The 25949-nt window shown below is 49.6% G+C and overlaps 1 protein-coding gene across 3 annotated transcripts in view; it reads left to right on the top strand.

The window, feature by feature from the left end:
- Positions 1 to 25949, top strand: part of SEMA5B (semaphorin 5B) — a 117803-nt gene that overhangs the window by 71440 nt on the left and 20414 nt on the right. For all 3 annotated transcript variants that reach the window (XM_036107387.2, XM_036107386.2, XM_036107385.2), the window contains exons 2-5: positions 5836 to 6037; positions 11204 to 11303; positions 14949 to 14994; positions 25576 to 25638. In XM_036107387.2, coding sequence (XP_035963280.2) covers positions 5884 to 6037; positions 11204 to 11303; positions 14949 to 14994; positions 25576 to 25638 — 363 coding nt within the window. In that variant the 5' untranslated portion in view covers positions 5836 to 5883. The remainder of the gene's footprint in view (positions 1 to 5835; positions 6038 to 11203; positions 11304 to 14948; positions 14995 to 25575; positions 25639 to 25949) is intronic.

Raw genomic sequence — 25949 nt, 5'->3', positions numbered from 1 at the left:
AGCTCAGGACTACAGCCCTCAGGGAGATTGGGGGCCTCTGCTACGCACTGCCTGTGGAGAAATTCCCAGATTATTTTAATGTCAGGTCAGACAAATACACTAGAAATAGAAATTCCTGTTTGTCTGAGGCATATTTGGTTATAGGAATGAAAACCGAACTGTATGGGATAGGAATGGTGTCTGGCTGGTGATAACTGAGACCTGAAGCACAAGGGCTTAAACAGATGGGGAGTGAGTTTTTCAACAACAACAATAATAATAATAGCCAACCCCTGTACTGTGTACTTTAGGGCAGGCGTGATTCTTTTGGGGGGGGGGAAGGGCCGAGAGAATCTTCAGCAGGCTTCATGCCCAGGGCCAAGCGCCATGCGGGGCTGGATCCCACGACCCTGAGATCAGGACCTAAGCCAAATCAAGAGTCGGAGGCTGAACCGACTGCTGCACTCAGATGCCCAGGGCAGGTGCCGTTCTAAGCCTCATTCAATCTTCACAACACCTCTCCGAGGTAGGTGTCACTGGTCTCCCCATTTCACAGATAAGGAAACAGGCACAGAAGTGTGATGGGCCAACATCACAGCACCAAGTCTGGAGGTGGGCAGACCAGAGCCGACTGATTCTGTCGACCTCCCAGGTCCCACCTACGCTTCTGCACCACGATCCGTGTCATGGGCTCAGGGAGGCCAATGTAGCCCCGTCCATCCTGGCTGTAGACCACGTGGGGAGCAGGAAACCCTCCTCGAGTCCTTCCCCGAGGGGCCCTCTGACGACTTCCTCACGCATCGCCCTGGCCACCCCTGTCTGGTCTGGTCCGCTAGCAGAGGCGTTGAGCAGGGCACCTTGCCCCCCGGCGCCCACCAGTGCAGAGGCTCCTTTCGGAAGGAGCAGGCGAGCGTGCACACCAGGAGTCCATAGTGTGAGGCCACTCCGGGTCTGACAGGACTCCGGGGGGCTTAAGCAAAAATGGAAGATTTTATGACAAGGATGGGGGAAGTAGGCTCATGGCTCACGGACGTAGGAAGTAGTCAGACCTCAAGAAAGGGCTAGAATTGGGGACCGGAAGTCTGTCAGCATTCCAGAGAGTCTCCACTATCTGACTCCTGTCACGGCTGTCTGTCTTCAGATGGCCATCTCATCGGCTCCCCTCCTCGGCCCACATGACAGACAGAAGACAGCCACCCCATGGGGCCCACGGGGCTTGTCGCAGTTTCCTCCACAAAGACTGACTTGGCCCTGGGGAGGGATGGGGGTTACACACCCACACTGCCACGGGAGGACATCTGATCGGTCTGTTTGGACCATATGACTATGCTCGGTGCAAGGGGCTACGGTGGGGTGGGGGTGGGTGCGTGTAAGGCTGCGGGGGGCGCCTACCCCTTTGACCTGTGGATGGAGGGGAGGTAATTTCCAAAGAAGGGGGATTCTCAGGAGTTGGAAAGTCACCCCCCCACACACAAGTGTCTAGCACTCTGCTCACAAAGACCAGTCCTGTAGTGCTCAGTGATGTGGGGATTGACCACTCCTCTCCTTCATTCAGGATGGCACCCTTGCCTCTGGCTGGCATTTGCAAAGCTGCAAGGCCCGGCTTATCGGGCTCTGCCCGGACCATCGGCACCCCACACTCCGGCCCCATTCCTCGCTGCCCTACTCCTTCTGCCCCTCCTTTGCACCCCTCTTAAGGTCTCCTGGCTTCCTTACCAAGGGCAGAGGAGGTCCTTAAAGAGGCCTGTGCAGGTGTCCCTGTGGGATCCCTGAAGTCAGCACCTTGGCCCACACTCGCATTCCTAAGGCTTGGAATGCTCATGGGAATAAAGGCTTTTCCTGTCTCCTCCCTGACTAGCGTTCAGTCTGTCTCTCTCTAGGGGGCTGTCTGGTCTGTGTGCAGTGTGCGTGGCTCTCTCTTCCTCTCTTCCTCCTCCCTCACCTGAGTGGAGCTGATCTGGAATCCAGGTCCTGCCCCCAGCCCTTCCCCACCCCCATTCCTGTGCTTCATTCCGGGCCCTCTGGGCCCTTCCCCTCAGACAGCAGCCGTGCTGTGCTGGGGCCCAGGTGGACCAGGTGATATTAATCTAGTAATTATTGATTCAGGAGGGACTCGGAGGACATATTTACATAAAAACCATAATGTGACTGGAACTTCTGCTGTGGAAATTAGGTACTTTAAGGCCTGGGGCCTGGAGGAAAGGATGGGGCCAGGGGAGGGTTGGGAAAAATGAGGGGAGGGCAGTTGCCGTACCACCTTAGGTGAGGGGCTGATGGAGGCAAAGCCCCAGCTAAGGTCTAAAAAGATGATATTTGCCTATGTGTCGAATATCACCAGGGAGATGTTATATCAGTCAGGGTCCCCCCAGGAAACAGATGGCACACTCAAATTGGAAAATGGGAGGACAGTTTAATAAAGGAACTATTTATGAAGGTCTGGGAAGGGGTTTGGGAACCATATGGGCCTGCTCACTGGGCTCTATGCTGCAGCTGATAATCAAGAGGTGGCACCAGCCCCAGGCAAAGGGAGGAGGGGGGAGCCGGCAATTGAAACCCGGGGCTTAACTCTGACCTTCTGTTGTGACAGGGGAGGCGGCCGCTCACCCTGCTGCCTCCTTTCTCCCTCCTCCCTCCCATCTCTGCCAGTGCCCCCATTGGCCAAACAGAGGGAACGAGTCCCCTGTTGCAGTCCAGGCACTGAGCAGGGCGGAGGGGACAGAGTAGAGGGACAAATAGAAAGCATCTAGCACAAGTGTTGAAGGGCAAGAGGAAATTCCATAGCAGTGCCAAGCCCCATGCAGCAGGAAAGACCCAGTTTAGCTCTCAGGAATAACACCATGCGAGCGGCCATGTGAAAATCACTCCAGGGAGTATGCCTGGGCCAAACCTCCCTCCTGGTGGGTTTCCGCTAAGAGGGATGGCCAAGCTCTCCCGGGGAGGAACAGAGAGTTCCACGTTGGAACCCCGAGGCTGAGGGGAACATGGAGGTGCTCTAGGGACCAATGCCCCATGGGATGCGGGATGGGACAGGGTAAGGGCAAAGGGGGCTCTGCTGGGTCCACAATCCCCAGAGTCACTGGGGAATTTCCTTGAAGCCTCGAAGCAACACAATGACAGGTGTTAGCCCATCTCACACGCATGTGAGGAAACAGGCAGGAAGAAAATCATCCTGCTCTTGTTTTCCAGACCCGGAGTGAGGTAACGGCAATAGGAAGGGAAGAGAGAGGAGGGGTTAGGAGCAAAGGGTCTTAGAGCAGGAAGGACCCCCAGGGGCCTCTAGTCCCTGCAGAGGTTTGTCAGAATCACCTTTGGGATCACTCACCTGTCAGCCCCAGGACCCCACCCCCAGTGCAAGAGATTCTGATTTGCTCCCACCTCCAGCCTGGACTCCCTGATCTAGTTCAACCTTGTATTTCACAGATGAGGAAAGTGACCCCAAGGAGGTCACTCAGTGGGTTAGGGACCTGCGAGGGATGTGGTGTCAGCAAGGCTTGGTGACACATTGGATGGGCCAGGGGAGGAGAGAGGTGGGAGCTGATTCAGAAGGTCTGAATCAGGCTCCAGAGGAACTGTTGTGCTCCCCCACATTAGACATTTTAGGAAACTAAAACTAGGTCTTTAGGGGTGTCTGGGTGGCTCAGTCGGTTAGGCATCTGCCTTCTGCTCAGTTCATGATCCCGGGGTCCTGGGATTGAGCCCCATGTTGGGCTCTGTGCTCAGCGGGGAGTCTGTTTTGCTGTCTCCCTCTGCCCCTCCCTCCCCCACTTCTGCGCTTGCTCTCTCTCTCTCTAATAAATAAATAAAATCTTAAAAAAAATAAAAAATAAAAGGTCTTTAAATTTTTTATTGAATGGGTAATATTAAACATATTTAATAATCAAAAGTGAAAATAATATAAAAAGGTATATATTGAATAGAAGCCTCTATCATGATTTTGCTACTCGTAGGTAACCTGCTTTATAATTAGTTTGGGTTTATTTTTCCAGTGCATGTTAATGCTAATACAAGCACATATAAATATATATTCTTATTTCTACCCTCTTTTTTTTTTTACACAAAAGTTTGCATGCTATTATACTGCTCTGCATTGTGGGGTTTTTTTTTTTCACTTAATATACCTGGAGATTTCTCCCTATCAAAATCTAGAGAAAAATCCCCCCTTCTTTTCTAGAGCTGCATAGTATTCCATTACAAATATATGCCACAGCTTATGTAAGCGGTGTCCAGTGGCGAGATATTTGGTCGTTTCCCTGTCTCGTGTTATTTCAAAGAATGCCCCAAGGGATCATCTTGTGCATAAATCACTTTGCATGTGTGCAGGTGCCTCTTTAGTCTATTTTTGCTTCTCCACGATCTGTGGTGAAGGAGCAGGTTTTACATTTCAATTTACAATCTGTCGCAGATGGATACTTACATAAAATTCAATAAAAGTGAATTACTGGAGAAGTGAATTGACAAAAAAAACTAAGAAAACTACAAACCCCCAAATTTTATTAGATCCAATAGACATAAAAATTACTCTGTCACATTACCATAAAGGTTTTTAAACACTCCCTCTCAAGTCTCTGCGTTTATCCTACCACAGAGTCGTCACAGGTTGTGGATGGTCACTGATCCGTGGACCACACTTTGAGTAGCACAGGTTAAGACTCCCAGAGATTAGGTCAAAGAGTACACGCCTCTGCCGTTTTGCCAGACTCCTCTCCGTGGTGGTTGTACCATTCTGCACAGTGGTATCTATGAACATGCCCCCTTCTCCAGAGCCTCGCCAAGAGGGTCATCTAACTTAGATTTTTGCTAAAGTGATAGGTGAACAGTGCTTACCTCCGTCTAAGTTTTAATTTGCGTTGCTCTTACTATATTTTTTAAAGATTTTATCCATTCGTTTGAGAGAGAAAGGACAGAGAGAGCACAAGCAAAGGGGAGAGGCAGAGGGAGAATCAGACTCCCCGCTGAGCAGGGAGCCTGATGCGGGCCTCGATCCCGGGACCCCAGGATCATGACCTGAGCTGAAGGCAGATGCTTAACCATCTGAGCCACCCAGGCACCCCTGTGTTGCTCTTATTATGAGTGAAAATGGGGTCATTCATATTTTTAAGACCTGTTTGTATTTATATTCTTTGCCCATTTTTCTAAAGGATTGTTGATCTTTTCCCTCTTGATCCCCAGGAATTATTTATATGTTAGGAATATTAGCCCTTTGTCTGTGATATGTATTGCAAATATTTTTTCCAGTTTGTCATTTACCTTTTTGATTTTGCTTGGTGTTCATTTCTGGGGGGAGAGGAGCCATGCAGAAGTTTGGGGTTTTATGTAGTTAAATTTGTCAATATTTTCTTTAACAGCTTCTGGATTTTGAGTCATGGCTCTCTATTCCAAGGTCATAAAGAATTCTGCCCACATTTTCTTCAAGTATTTTTATGGTTTTATTCTTAACACCTAAATCTTGTATCCAGTTGGAATATTCCCTAGCACAAGGTGTGGGTTATGGATCCAAATTTATCTTTTTACAAATGGCTACCTGCTTGTCCCAGCTCCACTTATTAAAACCCCTAGGTACCACCTTTATCATTAAAACTAATTTTAAGCCATTTGGGATCATAATAGAAAAAGCTCTATAATTTGTCAGTTTTTATCCAGAATACCATTACAAGGGAAATTAGCTCTCAAGATATGATCTATAACTTTGTGTTACGAGAGCAAGGTAAACTGTAAGTCACATAAGTAAAACTATAAATTTATTTACGCCAACAAACCAGCCGAGCCCCGGGAGACTGCTCACAACCATGGAGGAAGCGGGGGAGAAGTCGGCGCGGTTGAAGGAGCGCGTGGTGAGGTTGAGTATTTGCCTTGCAGATCTTCCCCAGCCTGCTTCCAGGAGCTAGGACTGCAGAGGGGCCCAGCATGGTGTTCCCGGGACCCCCGGCTGTCACCCTGTTGCCGCCCAGCCTCACACTGCTGGTGTTCCACCTGTCCTGCTCCCAGGATGTCGCCACCGATGCCAGCAGTGAGCAGAAGCTGTGCGCCCTGAGGGAGCACCCCACTGTGGCCTTTGCAGGTGAGAGCCGCTTCCCACTCGCTCCTGTTTCACTGTGCCTGGGTCTTGAGGACTTAGGTCTGGACTCGGCAGGGTCTCCGGCTGTCGGAAGTCCCAGATGTTGCCCTGGGGATAGATGTAAGCAGGATGGGCAGCCATGGGCCGGAGGGCTCTGATTCGAGTCTCCAGTTTATTTAAGCTTTCATCCGTGTTCACCTGGGGGAGGAGGGCACCTTTCTCTGGGATTCCTGCTAGAAGTGGGGGTGTGGGTGACCTGGGTGGAGTGGGCAAGGGTTCGTTGGCCATCTCAGCTCTAGCTCCTCTGGAAGCGTGAGCTCTGTTTCGTAGCTCCCCTGGGAGGCATAATGGAGATGACTCACTCTTTGGAAGTGCCTGGAGAGCTCTGGAAACTTCCTGCTGCTCTAAGACAGTTGCAGGGATGCCTGTCTTCGGGGCCCTGGGAACCCACAGGGAAGGGGGTCTTGATGACTAATAACTCCCTTTGTCTGTCAAGGGAGGGCATGAGATGTCCTATTAAAGTATTTCCCAAACTGGGATTTGTGAATCACTGGACATATTCTGAGGGGTCTGTAAATTCCCAGTAAGAGTTTCTAAAATTAATATATATATTCGATGATAATCTAAATCCAAAACAAAACACAAATACTGGAGCATCCCGGATATTCTCCCGTGACCTGGTGGCCAGTTTGGGGCTCCCTGGTGGGGCCATGATCACGTCAACACTTCCGGATCCATCACCTGCACGGCAGGTCACACTGGAATCTGCGGATGTAGCTTCAGGGGTCCCCAGGTTCTTAAGTCTGATAAACACCTGCCGAATTTCCACATCACAATAACCCTGGCAGGGAGGTAGGGCAAGGATGGTCAATCTCCTTTAACAAATGGGAGGGCTGAGGTATAGAGGTTTGGAGAATCTTGTCAGGGGTAGGCCTTAACGTCGGGCATCCAAGTGCTCTTTCTAGTCCCCCTGGCAGAGTGATGGGCGCTCCACCTTCAGGTCCCCTGGGCAGGAGGATGAGAAGCCGTCCTCTGGGATTCCACACAGCTAATCGAGAGGGGCAAGATGGAAACCAGAGCAGAAAAATAAATGCAAGACTCTGAGGCTGGCATGGGATTTGGGGGGCGGGAGGGGTGGTATGGATAGGAGTTGGGGGTGGCAAGGTGGGGAGGCTGGGGTGGTTTAGAAGTGCGGGATTCCCAGCTGTGGGCTGGCTCCTGTCTCGGGGAGGAGAATTTGCAGCTGTCTTCTGAGTTCAGTGCTGTCTTGTTTGAGCTGGGATCCAAGGCTTTGAAGGCTTAAGTGGATTAAAGTAAATTAGCAATGTCCTTAAGCCTACAAAACACGCGTACACTCTCAGACTTCTGATGGCTCCCAGAGTTCTGGTGGCTGTCACTGAAGGGAAGGACCAAGTAGGGGATGGAAGTGGTGGGATTCTGAGGGCTGTCCTCTTGTTCGACGACCCGTGGCAGCTCCTGATGAACCATTTCCTCTCAGGGGACTTGCTAGGGGACACAGTTGGCCTGGCTGATTCTGGGGGCAGGGACAAGGGAAGGAGAGCCTGGGAATCCTGTCCTGTCCCCCACTCCCCCGCCCCGCCCCGCCAGGCTGGTCTGTACTGGAGCGAACTGGGGAGGGAGTGGGGGGTAGTAGAGAGGTGGAAGGTGTGTTCCTTGAGTGCCTGGCTTCCTTGACACCATTTTTTTTTCCTTGACACCATTTTTAATCTGCAGGTGTGTATCACTTGAATGAAACTAACTTCCCGCCCACCCTCTTTCTGAATGGAAGAATGAGGCTCTGATTGACATAGAGTAACTAAGGAATCCCCTTCGCCCCAGCAAGCAGAGATGGTCCATCATCCTAGACTGACAGCCCTGGAGAGAAGCATCATCTCTGCTTTTCCTCCCCAGCTTTCCTGGCCTGCCCTCAACCCACCCAGTTCTCTACTCTGACAGCTTTGAGTTTTCCTATCCATTCACCAAATTTTTTATGGAGCCCTACTTGACACCAGGGACAGAGCTGGGTGCTGTGGGACTTCAGAGGAGAGTGAGAGTTCACTTTGGGTACTCGAATATCTCTTGTTCCTTAGAGGTCACTCCCTTTGGTTCCCCAGCGCAGCTGGTCCTGGACCAGGACTGGATGTCTTGTCTCCTCACATCTTTCAGTACTGCTGAGCACACAACGAGGGACTCAATTCATGTTAGGTGACTGACTGTGTTCTGGGTGGTGCTGCATTCCAGAGAAGTTCCCACATGACCCAGGCCAGTGCCAACCCCCAGCTTCCAGGATCCCCTCGGATGTTACATTTTATTTCTGACTGATCAGTAGGCTTCCAGCCCTGTAGCTGTGAGCTTCCTTCTCCTCTGACACCTGACTGATCTGTGAGTCACCCCTAAATACCCTAGAGAAACTGTTGGTTGCAAAATCTGACAGGCATTTTTCCATTTCGTAAGGTTAAATTTTCTCCTACGGGTTTTTTTTAAGGGGGGCCCACCTGTGTTTGTCTTTGGCCTGCACGTTCTTCCTCCTGTCACAGCGTGGCATTTCTAGGAGGCAGGGAGAAGCCAGTATGGAGTTAACACTGACAGTGGTTAATCCACAAAGTGGGTAATTGAATTGACTGTAATTAAAATCACAGGCGCGTCATGGAGAACGTCATTTTTCTCTCAAAGTCGCCGTCCAAAGCCTTCACTGCACACGGAGCTCTCGGAACGTGCTTGGTGTTTTAAAGACAGCCTTCCCTCTGGTCCTGTTTGCCTGTTTAATAAGAGGAAGCTGGCTCCCTTCCCGAGACCGCTCCCCCAGGATCAATGTGCTGCACCCGCCTGCATCTCTCCCCCCTCGCCCCTTTCCCCTTGCCCTTGTCGGTGGTCCCTTTGGGGCTAGGGGAGAGGGACAGAAACTGGAAGTGGCTGCCACCCTCCACTCCTACCCCTGCCCCTCCCTCCCATTGCCAGCCATCCCCCCTCCTGCCCTGTTTCGTCTTCCCTTCCCCTCCCTGCCCCAGGAAAGGGCCTGAGTGAAGACCGGGCTGAGCAGTCCCCAGACGGAGTTTCTCCGGGCTTCCTGCACACCAGTCACACCCCCTCCCCCTGTTCAGCTGTCCCCATCTGGAAGGTCCCCTTCGGAGGGGAAGAAGAGAACTGAAGTGTGACCCAGTTGCTACTGTTGGGGAGCACTCAGTCTGATGGGCAGGCAAGCCCCTCATATTCCCCCCCACACACAGAAAACAGACTTGAGCACATTCAGAGTGACAAAAACATACAGTGTGAATGGAACAGACAAGGTAGAGAGAATATGGAACAAAATAAAATCAGGGTGGGAGATTATAATCCAGGAAGTTTTCCTGGAGGAGGAGGACCCTTGGCTTAGTCTCTAAGGTAGTATACTATTCTGCCAGGATTTCTGAGGGTGGCCCTGAGGTCAACTAAAAACCCAGCCTACCCGACTCCGGATCTACTCCTTATATCGATATTGCTCAGATGCCACTAACCTGTAGTCACCTGCTGAGGGCAGAGGCAGACCCAAGGGGTTTGCTACATTTTGCTGCAGAGTTTCTTTCTTCTTTTTTTTTAGTCATGCATATCACAGTTTTCTGAAAAACATCCAACTCACAAAACCTCGAGTTCTCCAGGGAGCGATTAAGTGTTTGCCTATCGTGCAGAAATGAAGGGCTGCTTTTACTCTGTAGTGGAGGGATAATGAGCAATGATTTATTTCCCTTGGATTACACACACACACACACACACACACACAATCCTCTGGACCTTCTGTGAGCCAGTCACTAACACACTGTGGGGAGACAGCCCAGGGCCTCACATTTCTTCCTCATCTTTATCCCCATTGACATAAAGTTCTCTGCCCCACGGCTCCCTCATTATTGATCAGTTCCCTCCCGCCCATGAGGCCGCGGCTGAGGGGAGCTGTTAAGGAGGCCATGGACCAGGATGGGAGAAGTGGGTGTCCAGTGGGAGGGAAAGAGAGAAGGTCAGCTAGACACTGTGCTCCAGGTATACCCTCCTCAGACCACTGCCCATCCATCCAGAGGGCTGTGAGGTCTCTGCCCCCCCAATCCCCATGGTAGGCTTTGGCCTTCCTAGGAGACAATGATAGACACTGACCACCCATGTCCCGTTTCTCCCACCTCCGTGGAGCCTTGTCTGAAAACTTGATCCTTTGTATATAGAAGGGAGTTGAGGATTACTCATGTATTCACTCAACTCCTTCCAGGTGCTGGGCAGAGCCTATAGATCTAAGAAGCAAGATCTTCCGTACCCCCCAGAGAAAACAAGGGGGCTAGACCCCCAACAAGATGGGGGCTTTGATGGCAGTAAAGTAGAGAACTTACCCTGGCTTGGGGGAGTCAGGAGAGGCGGGGTGGGGGTGGGGGGTGAACAGGACTGTTCCACTGAGGGAACATAGAAGGGCAAGGTTTGCAGGCTTTGGTGGGAGAGATCTGCAGTGTTCTAGGTTAGTGTGGCTGGGGTGGTAGTTTGAGGGGGAATGTAAAAGATGAAGCATCATTCTAAGTCTCAGTGGATCACTAAATAGTTAATGTGCCAGGCATTGGAACTGGGAAGACAGTGAGTCCAGAACCCAAAGGCCTTCACAGGAGTTGCAACTTTTCCTTGGGGCAACTGGGAGCTATTAAAGGGTTCTGAGCTGGAGAGTGACGTGACCAGATTTGCATTTTAGAAAGATCACTCTGGTTGCCTTGTAGGAAGTGCACCGGAGGGGCAGGAGTGGAAGCCGGGCTAGATAAGATGCTCTTGGCACCGGTCCACGCAAGAGACGATAGTAGCTTGGAATGGGAGTGGGTGCAGAGGGCAAGAGGGATGGATTTCTTGGAGGTGGAACAGTCGGGATTTGTGAGTGTTTTTAAGTGCTGGTGAGGGTCTGGGGGGGTCAAGGATGATTACAGTTTTCCCTTTGGATGGCTAGGGGTCAGGTGGAGCCCTTCTCTGAACTAGGGAACACAGCAGGGACAATGACGACACCCCCACTCCCTGTCCCCCAGCTGGCTGCTCACCGAGGGGGCAGGTGGAACCCAGGTCTCGGGGGTGTCCCTGCCTCATTGCTACCTGACTTCATCCTGACTTTCCCCCTTCCATTCTGGGGTTGGATGCTGGTGCAGCAGTAACCAGAACGCTTGTCTGTCCCTCCACCAGATCTGAAGCCGTGGGTCTTTAACTTCACCTACCCTGGAGCCCGAGATTTCTCCCAGCTTGCTCTGGATCCCTCCAGGAACCAACTCATCGTGGGAGCCAGGTAATGAGGTGTAGGAGGGTTGGGGCCACGGGTGGCAGTGTGCTTAGAACTGGGTGGAGGGAATATTATTTGGGATGAGCCCACTATGGGCAGACCCTTGTCTTGGGCCCGGGTTCCTCTCTGCCAGACCCTTTCTGTATCTGAATGTCTGTCTCCCACAAAAGGAAGCATTAGTTGGAGCAAGGGTGGGGAGTGGGGGGGGTGAGCTCTAGACCTCCAGATCTCAGCAAGCCATATTCCTTCGTGGCTGGTAGTTACTGAGAGCAGAACACCTGCTGGCCACCTTCTACCCCCTGTCCCTACCCTGCTGCCAGGACTGCCCAGTCAACGGCCTGCCTGGGAGCTCCATGCAGAGAAGGTGCCCAGGAGCCCCCTGCTGGCTGGCTGGCCACCTGCACCGGGGATGCTGGACTCAGGCCACCAACTTCTCCTGTGAAGCCCTTCACTTCCCTCTGTGTTGCCTGATCTTGTTGAACCCCACTGTTCTGGATCTAGGGATGACTTGTGGAGACGTTATGGAGTGGAACAGAAGGAGATAGTTCTCACAAAATCATGGACCATCAACTATAGTAGGGAAGGGAGCTTAGAGATGTTTACTCCAGTGGGTCTCAAAGAGTGGTCCCTGGACCAGCAGGACCAACAGCACCTGGGAACTTGTTAGAAATGCAAATTCTTGGGCTCCACCCCAAGCCTGCTGAATCCGAAGCTCTGGCGGTGGGGCCAGCAATGTGGTTTAGTCAACCCTCCGGGTAAGTGTGATGACTCTCAGGTTTGAAAATCACTAGTCTAATCCAACTGCCCTGGACTTAAACATGAAGAGGCAAGGGACAGGAGAGGGGGAGGGGAGCTTCCCAAGATCACTTAACAAGATGACAACAGAGTACCATATATGCAGTAAAGCACCTACAGCATGGAGTAAATGAGGCATGTAATAAATCACCTCATCTTCACATTCGCCCCAGGCAGGGCGGTCTGTGATTATTCCCATTGTATGGACTAGTAAGCTGAGGCTCAGAAGGGTCAGGCCACCCGCCTGTGTTCACAGGGCTCTTTCTCATCCACTCTGGGGCTTCCCCACATGGGGAGCCCCACCGTGAGCCTGGCTGTGCCCTCAGAGACAGGGAAAGTCAGGCCTGCCTTTGGTCCATTGCAGCCCACACAGCAAATGAAGTGAGTCCTCAGTTTCTTCTCCCCCTTTCTCTAGGTCACTTTCCTTCCTCCTTTTCTTCTTCCAGACGTTTCCCCCATTCTTTCTGACCCCCTGGGTCTCTGGAATTCAGGCTGGGGATATTTTTCATTCCTGTATACCTGCCTTGTTCCATAAGGGATTTAGGGGCAGGTCAGGCTGGGGAGATTTCTCTCTGTTCTCATCTCCCAGAAGAGCAGACTGCAATGCTGTGATGAATGATTTTTGATGGGATAAAAATTAATAAAGTGATGCAATGTTTCCCCTAATTTTTTAAAGCTGTGAGCAGATGCCTGCATTACCTGAGCAGGCAGCTGGGGCAGAGCCCGAGCCCATCTGTCCTCAGGCCAGGAGGGAGGGGGCGGGGAAGCTCTGCAGGGCAGGGGCTGGGGAGGTCCAGCAGAGGCCTAGAGCCAAGGTCACCCCGTTAGGCCTGCCCAGCCCCAGGATAGCGAAGAAGCTAAGTGGAGGCTGGGCCTGGCGCCAGAGCTGGGGAAGAGAAGCCTTCAGGCTGGGGTGTCTCCTTCAGGCCCCTGGATTCATTCAGCAGGGCCCCCCTTCTCCTGCTGGCCCACTCCACAACCTTTCTCCTCAGTGCTCTTCTCAGTAGAGCTGAGGTAGGCCAGAAAGTTCTAAAGCACTTATTCCTAAACACCTCAGGAACCAAAAGAGAAATGGCCAAAAGAAGATATTAGAAGGAAAGAAAGAAAATTCTTAGGGAAATCCAAGACTTTGGATTTGGATCTGCTTGACATTAATAAAGCCTCTTAAGATGCATCACACAATTCCCCCGTCTCCACAGGCCTGTGAAATGAGAAAGACAGGCATTCCGTTTCTCCATTTCACAGATGCAGACACTGAAGCTCCCAGAAGGTCCCCAGCAGGTAGCCGAGCTGGAATTCTCCCTGCCTCTGCTGCAGGGTCTACTCCGTGAGCCTGCAGTCACTTCTGCATGGCATGCTGACCAGTGGCCCTGTCGCCCTCAAAGTCCGTGCCTAGTCATAGTGGCCTTGTAGCTCCAGAGTCCAGGCAAAGCGGTGTCCTCCCCACCCGCCACTGTGAGTGCCCGAGGGGTGGTTAACAGATCACCACTGTTATCTAAGGGCTTTCAAACATTAACGCTGTTATTTTTAGAGCAGTTCTAGGTTCACAACAAACTTGACAGGCAGGTACAGATGTTTCCCACATACCTCCCGCTCCCATGCATGCATAGCCTCCCCCACCAGAGGGGTCCATTTGTTGCAATTGAAGAAGCACGCTGACACATCATTATCACCCAAAGTCTGTAGTCAACATTATGGTCTCTTGGTCTACATTCTGTGGGTTTGCACAAAGGTATAATGATATGTACCACCATTACAGTGTCATACAGAGTAGTTACTGCCCTAAAAATCCTCCGTGCTCCACCTGCTCATCCTCCCACACCACAAGCACTGATCTTTCCATAGTTTTGCCTTTTCCGGAATATCATATAGTTGGAATCATACAGTATGTAGCCTTTTCAGATTGGCTTCTTTCACTTAGTATTATGCATCTAAGGTTGCTCCAGGTCTTCATGGCTTGATAGCTCACTTCTTTTTTGCTCTGAGGAATATTCTATTACCTGGGTACAGTTTATTTATCCGCTCACCTGCTGAAAGGCCTCTTGGTTGCTTCCAAGTTTGGGCAATTGTGAATAAAGCTGCTATAAACATATGTGCATGTTTTTGTGTGGACCTCTTTCCTTATTTAAGGTTTTTGAGCAGCCAGCTGATGTGATGGAAACAGCGTTTGAGGCAGATGAAGCTGGCAGCCCTGTGTGGGCTGGATGGTGCAGGACAGGAATCGGGAGGGGACGGAGGCGGTGATTTGGGCAAGAGGAGACACAGTGGTCCAGGGAGTGGCCGTGGGAAGGGCAGATCCAGAGTCCCTGCAGGAGGGACTGCAGAAGATGAGGAGGCAGACAGGACTTGGAGGGGCCCGAGGCGCCGTGTCGGGAGAGATGGCTGGCCTGTCTGAGGAGCAGAGTGGGTCAAGGTGGAAGGAAGGAGATGGCTTGTTTAGGTTCCTACAGGAGCCTCCATGAGGCTTCAAGTTTACCAGAAGTGGGCTCCCTGGCTGGGAAGATGGTGGTGGGGCTGGTCCTGCCAGCACAGCCGGGGGAGGGGGGCAGAGACAGCGTGGGCTTCAGGAGTAGCCAAGTCCGTCGTTTAATCCCAACTCCTTCACTTACTGTCTCTGCGACTCGGACATTGATCCCACCTGTTTCCTCATCTGTAAATGAAGTTTTCTCTCTCTACTCCCGGGGTTGCTGGAAGGTTAAAAGAGCCAGTGGAGATGAAGCTCTCCCTGGGTTGGCCCACCATAGGCCCTCCACAGTCTGCACCTAGCCCCCCACAAAGCAGGAGCCAGGAAGCTGCTTCCTGGGGACCTGCCTGCAGAGCCAGCTTGACTTATGATTTTTGTCTCTGTTTTCACAGGAACTACCTCTTCAGACTCAGCCTTGCCAATGTTTCCCTCCTTCAGGTACATTTGCCTGCCTTCCCTCCCCTCCCCTCCCCTCCCCTTCCCTTTCCTGTGATTTCCCTGGTATTTGGGAGCTGGGGCTGGGGTAACACAGGAAGCAAGATTCAGAATTCAGCCCTTAGGGGCAAAACCAGGAGCCCCATGGGCATGGACTCAGGCTGGCTTCCAGGTAACTGCTGGGAAGGTAGCTGCAAGTGGGGTTGTGGTCACATAAACACGGAGGCACACACAGGGCGAACTGCATCATGCAGATGAACTGCACAATGCAGGAGGGAAGGAGCACCCGGGTGCGGGTGACCAGCTGGCCCTGTTTGCCTGTGAATGAGGGGTCCCAGGGTGTAGGAATTATGGTGCTAAATCTGGGACAGTACTGGGCAAACTGGAATGGTTGGTCCTTCTAAGTCCTACACGGAGGTCTGAGTTTTCGCCTCAAGAGAAAGGGTATCCCTGGTTCCTTTCTTAGCTTGGCCTGAGTGATCCCATTCTAACTCAGCATTTTCACTGAGCTGAGATTGATTTATTATCTGCTGCCAAGAAGGATTCCCCAAGCATAATTCCCTAAGTGCTCTGGGAGGCATTTTAATGGGACTCCTTGATCCAGAACATTTATCCCAGATTGAGAAACAGATGCCAAACCACCTCTGCAGAGGCAGAACATTCTAGAGAAAAGAAGTCCATCTCTTCCTCAATGAGGGGAAAGACTCAGTTCTTGTGTCTGGGAGGCTTGCGTGTTTATTGCATCGGAACTGGGGAGGGGGGGAGGCTATAAGACAAGCAGAGGCTCTGCCCTCTAGAGCTCACAGTGTAGCGAAGACAAGACGATGAGTGCTGCATCAGACCTTAGTACAGAACGGTTAAAGGAGGTGGTCAGGCGCTAGGCTGTTTGGTATAGGATTTCACTGCAAAGGGCATTTGGGGAAGGGGACACCTCCTTAGTGAGCTGTTGTGACATTCTGGTCTGATTTCTTCTAGCTGCACCTGGGTGTATATCCACAGGGACCATTGCAGCTGGTTGCCAGAGGGGAGGTATAAGGGAGCAGAAAAGTTCAGACCATCAGAAGGGAGGGGCCCAGAGGAACTAGAATAAATTGAAAGGAAAATGCCATTCATCTGTTTATGAGTCTATCTATCCTCCAATCCTTACCTTAAGCAGCCAACCTGCCATCCATTCATCCAACCACCCACCCGATAAACATTTATTGAGTACCTACTGAAACCTGGGTTTAGTCCCACGCATGGTACTAGGCATTTGAGATCCAAAGGTGAATCAGGCTTAGTCACTGGCCTCAGGAATAAGCAGATAAGGTTATAAATGATTCCCTGTCCTGGATGGGATTTCTGTGGCATGGTCCTGGGGTCTGGGCTATAGCAGCATCCGGTGGACTGCCAGCTTGGTCACAAGCAGCCCATCCAGAACTTACTTACCATGTGACATCCACAGAAAATGAAGCCAAGATGCCAAGCACAGAAGCTCAGGGCCTGGGGGAAGTTGGTGCAGAGGTGGTTGGTTCAAAGTGGCTGGGAGGGAGTGGATCCAAGGGCCCTGCCCTGAGCTCAGGTAGTTGGCTTCCTTGGTTCCCAAGGTCTGCAAATGAAAGTCTTCTAGGAGCAGTAAAGTGGTCAAAGAGAGAAGGAGAAACGGATGCACAGAAATAAAAGCAATGCGGTGGGAAGCATGCAGGCAGGGTGAATGCTAGGTTCACCAATGGCCCAGAGGCACTAGGAACCCATCAGGCTCCGCTTGGTCAGCAAAGACTTCTCGGAAAGCTACCCTTGGGCTGGAGCTCGAAGGATGGGGGTTTGCCAGGCAGCTGACGGGGGAACACAGATGTGTGAGACAGCATGGAGCGCTGAGGGGCCCAGTGTGCAGGATCATGGGGTGTGAGTGGGAAAGGAGAGGGAGGTGAGGCCTGGGGAAAGAGAGGGGCCATACTGCAGAAGGTCTTCACTGCTGAGCAGAGGAGTCTATAGTTTATTTTGAAGGCAATGGGGGTCACTAAAGGGTTTTAAACAGAGAAGTGGCATGACCAGTTTTGGCGTTTAGATCACCTGGCCTGGTGCAGGGAATGGATTAGTGGAGGAGCCGGTTAGGGGGCAACTGCAATAGCCCAGGTGAGTGGTGGGGAAAATTGAACTAAGGCAGTGGAATGGGATGGAGAGAAGAAGGAGGAAGATCTTCAGGGGACAGAAACACACAGGGTCACAACATCAAACAACTCCAGGGCACACCTGGCATGGTCTTCTGCCTGAAGGTGACCCCTAGAGTTGGGGAAGTTAGCAGCCCTGGAGGGCTTAGCCAAAGCCTTGGCCCCCAGTGGTGCCATCTAGGTTTCTGCCTTCCAGAGCTGGGTAGCATAAATCAGGTTGGGAATGGAGCTAGCCTGGTTCACGGCAGTGGTTCACCCTTGGTTGCCCACTAGAATTACCAGGAGATATTTAAAAAACACTGATGCCTGGGTCCCACCCTCAGAGATTCTTTTTTTTTTTTTTTTTAAAGATTTTATTTATTTATTTGAGAGAGAGAATGAGATAGAGAGAGAGAGCATGAGGGTGGGGAGGGTCAGAAGGAGAAGCAGACTCCCTGCTGAGCAGGGAGCCCGAAGCGGAGCTCGATCCCGGGACTCCAGGATCATGACCTGAGCCGAAGGCAGTCGCTTAACCAAGTGAGCCACCCAGGCGCCCCACCCTCAGAGATTCTGACTTGATTGTCAAGGTACAGCTGGGCACTGGGATTTTCAAATCACAGGTGATTCCAGTGTGCAGCCAGATTTAGGAACTGCTGCTCTAGGAGCTCAGTATCGTTTCTGTAGGTGTTGCCCAGCTGGTTTGGCATCCCAGGTGTCCTTGACAACTGGCCCGCCGGTCCCAGGTCCCACACCTAATCAGATGTTAGGACTCTCTGGCTTGCTGATGAGGCCTGGCATTGGGCTCATCCCTCTCTGTGTTGATCTGGCCTCAGCCCTAGGAAGATATCTTAATGCCACCCCCATAACTCACACTGGGGGCTCACACTGGGGGCGGGGGCTCAACTTCAGCAGCTTCTCTGAAGGGCGCTGCAAATCAGCCACAAGTGGACCAGGAATTGGTTTTACCACCTTCCCAGGGTGTCTCTTTGGGGCCTGAGCTCAGGAGTCCAGAGTGGATTCTCCACGACAGAACTAAGGAGAGGAATACTTTTCATGCCCACATCCCCACTGTAGTGGGGACCATCTGGCCACAAAGCGGAGAGAGGGAGAGAAGTTGGAGTGGGCTGTCTAGCATTCCCTGGAGAGGCTGGGGGTGAACCCCGGCCTCCAGTCCCCTGGTCTGTCATCTGGCCCCGTGAAAAAGCCGTGACTTTTGACCACAGAAGCCTGACCTCAGCAAGTGCCCTTCCATTGCCCTCTCTGGGACTTTGGGTCTCTGCTTATAAGCTTTCAGTCTGCAGCATCTGATATCACAAGTGGCTCAGGGCAACCGAGTGCTAAAATGGAGCTGACCACTGCCCATACCACAGGAGGAGGTAAGGCCCAGCCCCCCACCCCAGCTTCCTCTACTCTCCATACTGCCCGAGGTATGCATGGTTCCAACTCTCCTTTACAGCCAACTGATCCTCCCACTGGCCCCAAGGTAGGATTTAACCAAACTTAAAGCTCAATGCTTTATTGACAATTTAAACAATTAAAGAACAATCTAAATACAGTTTATGCAAACCAGCGTCCATTAAAAGGACTTCTAAGTACCTAACCCCTATTAAACAATTTATATAAACGACTATTCCTTCAGGAAAATCGAAATGCTGAGCCTCCTCCCCAATTCTCCAAGCACTAAAGGGAGGGGAGATGCGTGAAGTAGCACAGAGGGCTGTGTGTGTGTGTGTGTGTGTGTTTACTCATGCTTGTAGACAGGGAAGGGAAGTCAAATCAGCTCATCTGTGATGGCTATTTATCAGTGTAACTTAAACTGGTTTGGGGAAAGAAAAGGTGACCAGTGGTCAAGAGTGTCAGGGGGATGCTGTGTGATGAGCTAACTTGGATTTGGCAATTTTCTGACCTTTGCCAGAGAGCTTCCAGGGGATGAGGTGACTAGAGGCCTAATTGCAATGGATTTATGATCTTGGGCTACCAGATGTCCTGAAAGTGCAGAAATACAGACTGTTCTGCACATACGAGTCAGGGCACGTATGGGGCTTTGTTGGGCCTTGGCAGACAATGAAGCTGATTCTGAGCTCTCTTCTAGTTATCTCTACATTCTCCAAGCTAGTCTGATGACTCTCAAGTTATTTGAAATCTAACTTCTGCTGAATGGTGGACTTAATGCTCAGAAGATGTTTTAGTGTTGAGCCATTGTCACTGGCATCCAGGGGAGGTGCTGAGTCTGCAAGGAGATTTCTCCAGTTCCTGGCCAACTCACCTGTTCTCTCCCATAGCAGAAAACCATGCAGTTTCTAGAGATTGCCATACTGGAATTTCTGGAACAGTCCTAGTTTAAAGCTTTATGCATGGCAGATTGATTGATCATACATGTCTATCTCCACTTCACAAAAACCCACTAAAATGACGGTGAGGAATTTTTAAAGGTTCAGATCCGCAATGACAGAGAGACGTCAATGGAGAAGAGATTAAACACATTTTAGGGAGATGGAACGTGGATGGACAGTCATAACTGGTTTAGCAGAGCAGAACAGTTTACAGAGGAAAATATGCCAGAGAAGTAAGCTGAACCCCCCAGAAGGGCTCAGAAATTGGGATGTTAGGTATTGAGGAATGTGAGGATGGGGTATAAAGATAAGAGGGGGAAATCGTTGAAATTGTCTAAATTGAGAGGTTGGAATCCAGGGCTCCTATCCCATCCCACATAGCAATCCCTTCATCCATTTTACCCCTCCCCCAACAAAGGGAGACTAAGACCCTTTCTCTAAAGAGCTAACTGGTGAGTCTCCAAATTTAAGACTCCAAGAAAGCTAAAGGACACTAATGGGGTATGGGGCTAAAACAGTGTTTCTCTTCTTTCTCTCTCTCTGTGATTTATTTATTGAAGAAACCTGGTCATTTATCCTATAGTCTGGATTTTGCTGATTGCAATCCAAGTGGTACATTTTACCATTTTCCTCTATTCTCTGTATCATCTGTAAATTGATTGCTAGATCTAAAGACTTTATTCAGTTTAGATTCCAGCAAGATTGCTCACTTCGAGGGATTATTGTGTACTTTTTTTAGGATGCACATAGTATTCTGGTTTTTTTCCAATGTTAGCAGCCATTGATGATTGTTTCCCAGATCCATTAATTCTGTAGGTGTTACAATGTATGAGCTGGACTTCTACAAAGAAAAACTTCTCATCTCCTATTTGGTTACCCAACCATATAGTCATATAGGAAAGGCAGGATAAATGTTTGATACTCTTTCTTTCTTTACCACGTTTTAAAGAATGAGCAGTTTTGCTAGTGTCTGTCAATGCTCAATCTGTCAATGATGATCAGTTAATTTTATTATTTTATTATTATTACAAACTCAAAATGGCTTTAAACATTGTTGAATGTGTTTCAATCCGTTGTAGTTATCTTTCATGACTATCCCATCTCTGCCAATAGGGGGCCTCTTCAAGTTGGTTCCTGGGTCCTTTGACATGATGACCCTGGTTGCCTTTGTTTGCATCCTTGCTGTTCGGTGTGAGGTGTGAGGAGGTGTTCCAGACTCACCTTGTTGTACATTTCCTAACCCCAGCCCTGGAATCAGCCATTACTCTAAGACACCAGTTCCTTTCAGTGGGAAATGGCTAGTTGATTTATTTTTAAATATAAAGAAATAGCCAAAAATCACCAGACCTATCAGGAAAGCCTCTAAAGTAAAAGAGAAAGATCAAATCAAACAAGCAAATAGAATGAAGAAACCTGTGAGAAAACAGGGACAATAAGAGAAATATAAGAAAACATTTAAAAAAATTAATTAGAAAAAAACGAATGGAATCTTCTGAGATATAAAAATGTATTGTTTTATAAAACAAATTAAAACTATGGAAATGAAAAATGTGATTGGGGAAATAAAAATTGAATTGAAGGATCAAAAGATGAGGTTGAAGAAAAATCTCCCAGAAATTAGAACAACAACAACAAAAAATAAGAAACTAAGAACCAGGGAGAAATAACAGAAAATTAGATGATCAACACACAAGGGCCAACAGTTGACTGGATTAATGAGCTACAAAAAAGAGAACAGAGGAAAAGGTGAGGAAGAAATTAAAGATGAAATTACATAAGAATATCTGCCAACACAGAGGATGAGTCTTCACACTGAAAGGGCTGAATGGGTTCCCAAAAGGGACATGCACTAAGGCACATCAGTGTGAAATTCAGGATATTGTTATGAAAGAGAAGATCCAAAATGCTTCTAGAGTCTAAAGAAAAAGAAAATGGTCATTAGAAAAGTTGGGGAATAAGAATTACATCAAACTGTGGGGTGCCTGGGTGGTTCAGTCAGTTAAGCATCTAGCTCTTGATTTTGGCTCAGGTCATGATCTCAGGGTCATGAGATCCAGCCCTTCATCTGGCTCCGTGCTGAGCGTGGAGCCAGATTCTCTCCCTCTCCGTCCCGACCTCCTCAAAAAAAAAAAAAAAAGAAAGAAAGAAAAGAAAAGAATTACATCAGACTTCTCATAGCAACACTGGAATCTAGAAGACATTGGAAGAATAAATGCCTTTAAAATTCTGAGTGAAGATTATTTCCAACCTAGAACTCTGTATCAAAGCTATCAATCAAGTATGAAGATAGAATGAATCAAACATGCAAGAATTTTAAAAAATTGAACTACCATGGGGCGCCTGGCAGGCTCAGTCAGAAGAGCATGTGGCTCTCGATCTCAGGGTCGTGAGTTTGAACCCCATGTTGGGTGTAGAGATTACTTAAATAAATGAATAAATAAAAAGTTTTAAGAAATTGATCTACTATGTTCCTTTTCTTAGGAGGATACTGGAGATGTGTTTCACCAAAATAAGCAAGTAAATAAAAAAAATGGGAAACATGGGATTTAGCAAAAAGGAAAGGAGAGAAGGTAAGTCCCAGGATAACAGCCAAATAGGAGGCCCCAGGAGCAACCAGTCCACACTGGGACAGGAGCCTGGAGGCTGGGGCAGGAGGGAGAGGACAGGAACGAATGGATGATCAGAGCCATTTGTGTTTACAGTTAGTAAATGATACTGAGATGGATTTGTAACACCTGTTGGACATTTGGGAAAAAATTAGTGGTAAGTACGTTGCAAAACAAGCAAATGAAGAAAATCAAGGCATTATTCAGTCCAGGAAAAACAAAAACTTGGTCAAGGAGGAAACCGCATCAGAATAGGCATTATTTTATGGATTCTCAGATGCACATTTTGACATTTTAATGAGTCTGAAATCAGGCCATGTCTTTCAGTTGATGGCGTCTTAGTCACCGTCAACCAGACTGCCGTCCTGTTCGACTTGTCCTTGCCCATACAGGTGTGGCTTGGTCATTATCCTGATAACAGCAACCCATTAACATTTCAGGCCACAAACCATTTTAGGATCATATGAGGGGGGAACATGAGTCCTGATTTTTTGGAAAACCTTCTGTGGACACCTTCTGGTAAGATCAAGAAAGTACCAGCATCCAAACTTGCAGAATGGGATCCATAGCTCAGAAGAAAATTCCGGAGACCAGAGTGGAATACGCCTTAAGAATTGCTGCATCACTGAAGCCCTGGGTGGTTCAAAAAAATGATCCTCTAAAGCAAGCAAACATAACAAAACAAATGAGCACTGACAACTGGAAAATGACTCAGAAGAGGCAAACTGAATTCCAGAAGGTTTAAGAATATTTTATTATTGGGCTTGTTTCCATTTTTCTTTTTTGTACACACAAGATTGATAGATGATAAAAATTGTATGTCTAAATAAGAGCACTTTCGATAAGTTTACATTAAAAATTTAAGTAATAACGATTTGATTGGCAGTATATTTTCTTCCTTGGTGTTTCATATTACAATCAACTGTGTTTTATATTCAGTGAAATACAGGGTACTGGCTGGTAGTACTGAACAATTTTTATATATTCATAATAATGTAAATACCAATGTTGATTTTAATTTAAAAATAATTATATTAACATTTTAAATACTTAATATTACATAATTACAATGGGAGGATGGGGAGAAGGGAAATGGAGGTGTGCTTTGGGGTGGGGGAGAATGGGATGGGTGATTGGGAAAAATCTTTACCTCCATATCAGGAAGTCAGAAGAGAAAGTCTGAGATTGATACATATTTTTGAGAAATGGGATTAAAAAATTAAATTAAATTAAAAGAAATTCTATTAAAACAAACACACACAGAGAAAAAGCTAAAAGCATTGAAAGTGGTTGTCCTTAGGAAATGGGACAGGTGGAGGAGGAGTGGATTGCCAGTTGTTTTTTTTTTTTTAATAATTTTTTCATATCATTGACTTTTTCAACTCTGTACATCATTACTTGGATATAAATAATTTTTAAAATAAAATAAAAATTTTAAAAATGACTCAAACAAGCCTGTTCTGTGCTGTTACCATTTTAAATATACATATCCTTTTCAGGCCATATGTTCTAACTTTGGGCTTGAGAAATCTATTCACTGTGAGAAGCTGCAGGATGTAACAGAGAGAACTCAGCTCTGGTGTTAACTGTCTGGGTTTGCATCTTAGGCTTGTTGCTTATTAGCTTTGTGACCTTGGGTGAATTGCTCAACTTCTCTGAGCTTCATTTTCCTCACCTGTAAAATGAGCAAAAGTCTACATGTTTCGCTGGCGGTGAGGATCCAAGAGAGGTGCTCTCAAGTCCGTGGCACAGTGCCTGTCTGGGTGTTCAGCTCAGGGGAACTTGAACTGCTTTTGATTGTGCACAACTGTCCCACCGACCCAGCCAGTGGAACGCCCACCCCCTTATGAGCAAGACCCCTTTGCCCACCAGCCCCCAGCCCCCCGCAGCCACCCACTGTCTGCAGCTTCAGGCCCGGCCCTCTGCAGTGTCTGTGGTACGGTGTCTGTGGGCCATTGCTCTTGTCGGCCCCAGGGGCCCCAGAGCTGCTTGTTTCTGTCCCTCTTTCCTCTCACATCAGACTCAGCCAGGGAGCTGATGGGGTCCTGAGGATCACAATGCCTCCATTGTTCCTGTCCAGATAAACCCCATGGCTCTGAGGCCAGATGCCAGCGGTCCTTTGCCCTCCAAGGTCTGGGAGCAGAGGCCTGCCTGAGCTCCAGGCTTGGCGTGGCAGGAGGAGCCCAGCCTGCTCAGAGGGCCGATGGAGGCATGAGCAACTTGTTCCCCCCGCTCCTGAATCCAGGCTCTGCCGGAGTCAGCCCTCCCTCTGCCCCACAAAGCAGCCATCTTGGAGCGGTGCGTGGACAGCAGCCTGCAGCTTCCTCCCCCAGCACCCTTCTCCTCCCACATCCTGGCCCTGGAGCTCTGCAGGCAGGGACTTCGTGGCTAGGAGGAGCTTTGTGAGAAATTAAAAGCAGGTTGGCTTTTTTTGTTGTTGTTGTTTCCCGTTTGGATAGAACACCTGCTTGCTCAGGGCTCCCTCTCCCAGGACAGGTAGGCAGTTCTTGTTTATACGTGTGACCCAGAAATCTATAATGAGCCACACACCAGGGCTGTTGACATTGCCTGGACATGGAGGGTAGCGCTCCCCCCTGCAGCTGCTCCTCAGAGGCTGGGAGGGGTGTGAGAGAGTAGAGACAGAATAGGTGAAGAGGAAGGGGGGTTCCTAGGTGGGGACCAGCCCTTTCCTAATGTCATGGACACTTGGGAACACGAGTCCCCGAGTGAAAGCTGCATCCCCAAGCACCCCATGGTGCACCCCACGATAGAGCGTGAGTCATGCTACGAGGGAAGCAGACAGCACAGCGTTAGGGAGGCGTAGCAATTACAAAATGGGAAGCCCAAGGTTCTGAGACAGTGGGATAAAGAGAAAAAACACACAGAGCCTTTGAATCAAGAATGTGGGTTCCAGTCCTTGCTCTACCACATGGCAGCAGCAAGCCACACAGAATCTGAGTTTCTTCACCCGTTAAGGGGGAAACAAAACAAACAAACAAACAAAAAAAACCACTTTGCAGGGTAATAGTGGGAAAATTAAATAGATCTGTCTCTAAGGTTTGCAAATCTAGCCTTTCCTCCCTCCCTGCCTCCCACTCATTTGAGGGACATCTGGCACATAATGGAGGCACGTTTTCCATCTCCCACTCTGGGTCTGGGGTGGTCCTGAAGGTCCTCCTTGGCCACTTCCAGCTCTCTGGCTGACCTGGGGGAGGAAAGATGGGAAGGTCCCAGGACAGAGCTGCATGGGGATAGTTCAGCATGAAGACATTGTTACTGCCGGCCTCCCTGACCCAAGCAGTGGGGACGGTGTTGGATTGAGGGGACATCCTCCTTAGGGTCTCTGAGTAAGGAGATCTGGCAGGCCTCTGAGTCCACGTGGATGTAGTGAGGGGAGCCCTTACCCTGCTGGCTGTCATTGACCCTTTCCCAGCATCCGGTCCCCTCCCAGCCCTGACTGCTGCCCGCCTGGTGGTGAGTGGCACAGTGTGTGATGTCTGTGTGCCCCTCCTACAGGCCACGGAGTGGGCCTCCAATGAGGACACGCGCCGCTCCTGCCAAAGCAAAGGGAAGACTGAGGTATGTGGCTCCGGTGGTCCAGGGGCCTGGCTTAGAGCTGGCAAGAGGCTTGTGGTTGTGGGGATGGAGGGGCACCTTGTGGGCACAGGGCCGCCTGCGGGAGAGGCCCAGCCTGCAGGTGCGTAGGAGGGGCGGGGAGCTCTGGGTGCAGGTAAGGATGCAGCGCTCAGCATCGGGGTGGGCAATGATGCAGCAGGTTGGCCTGGGGGTCGGGGGGATGTCTACAGAGGCAACCTGAACTTCAGAGCAGGGCACATTGGGGGCAGAGGGGAGTGTTCTCAAATGTTTGTGGTGCAGTGGTGTGAAGGAAG

This window comes from Halichoerus grypus, chromosome 1, assembly GCF_964656455.1.
Source record: "Halichoerus grypus chromosome 1, mHalGry1.hap1.1, whole genome shotgun sequence".
NCBI lineage: Eukaryota > Metazoa > Chordata > Mammalia > Carnivora > Phocidae > Halichoerus > Halichoerus grypus.
This window is presented reverse-complemented; position numbering and strand designations above follow the sequence as displayed.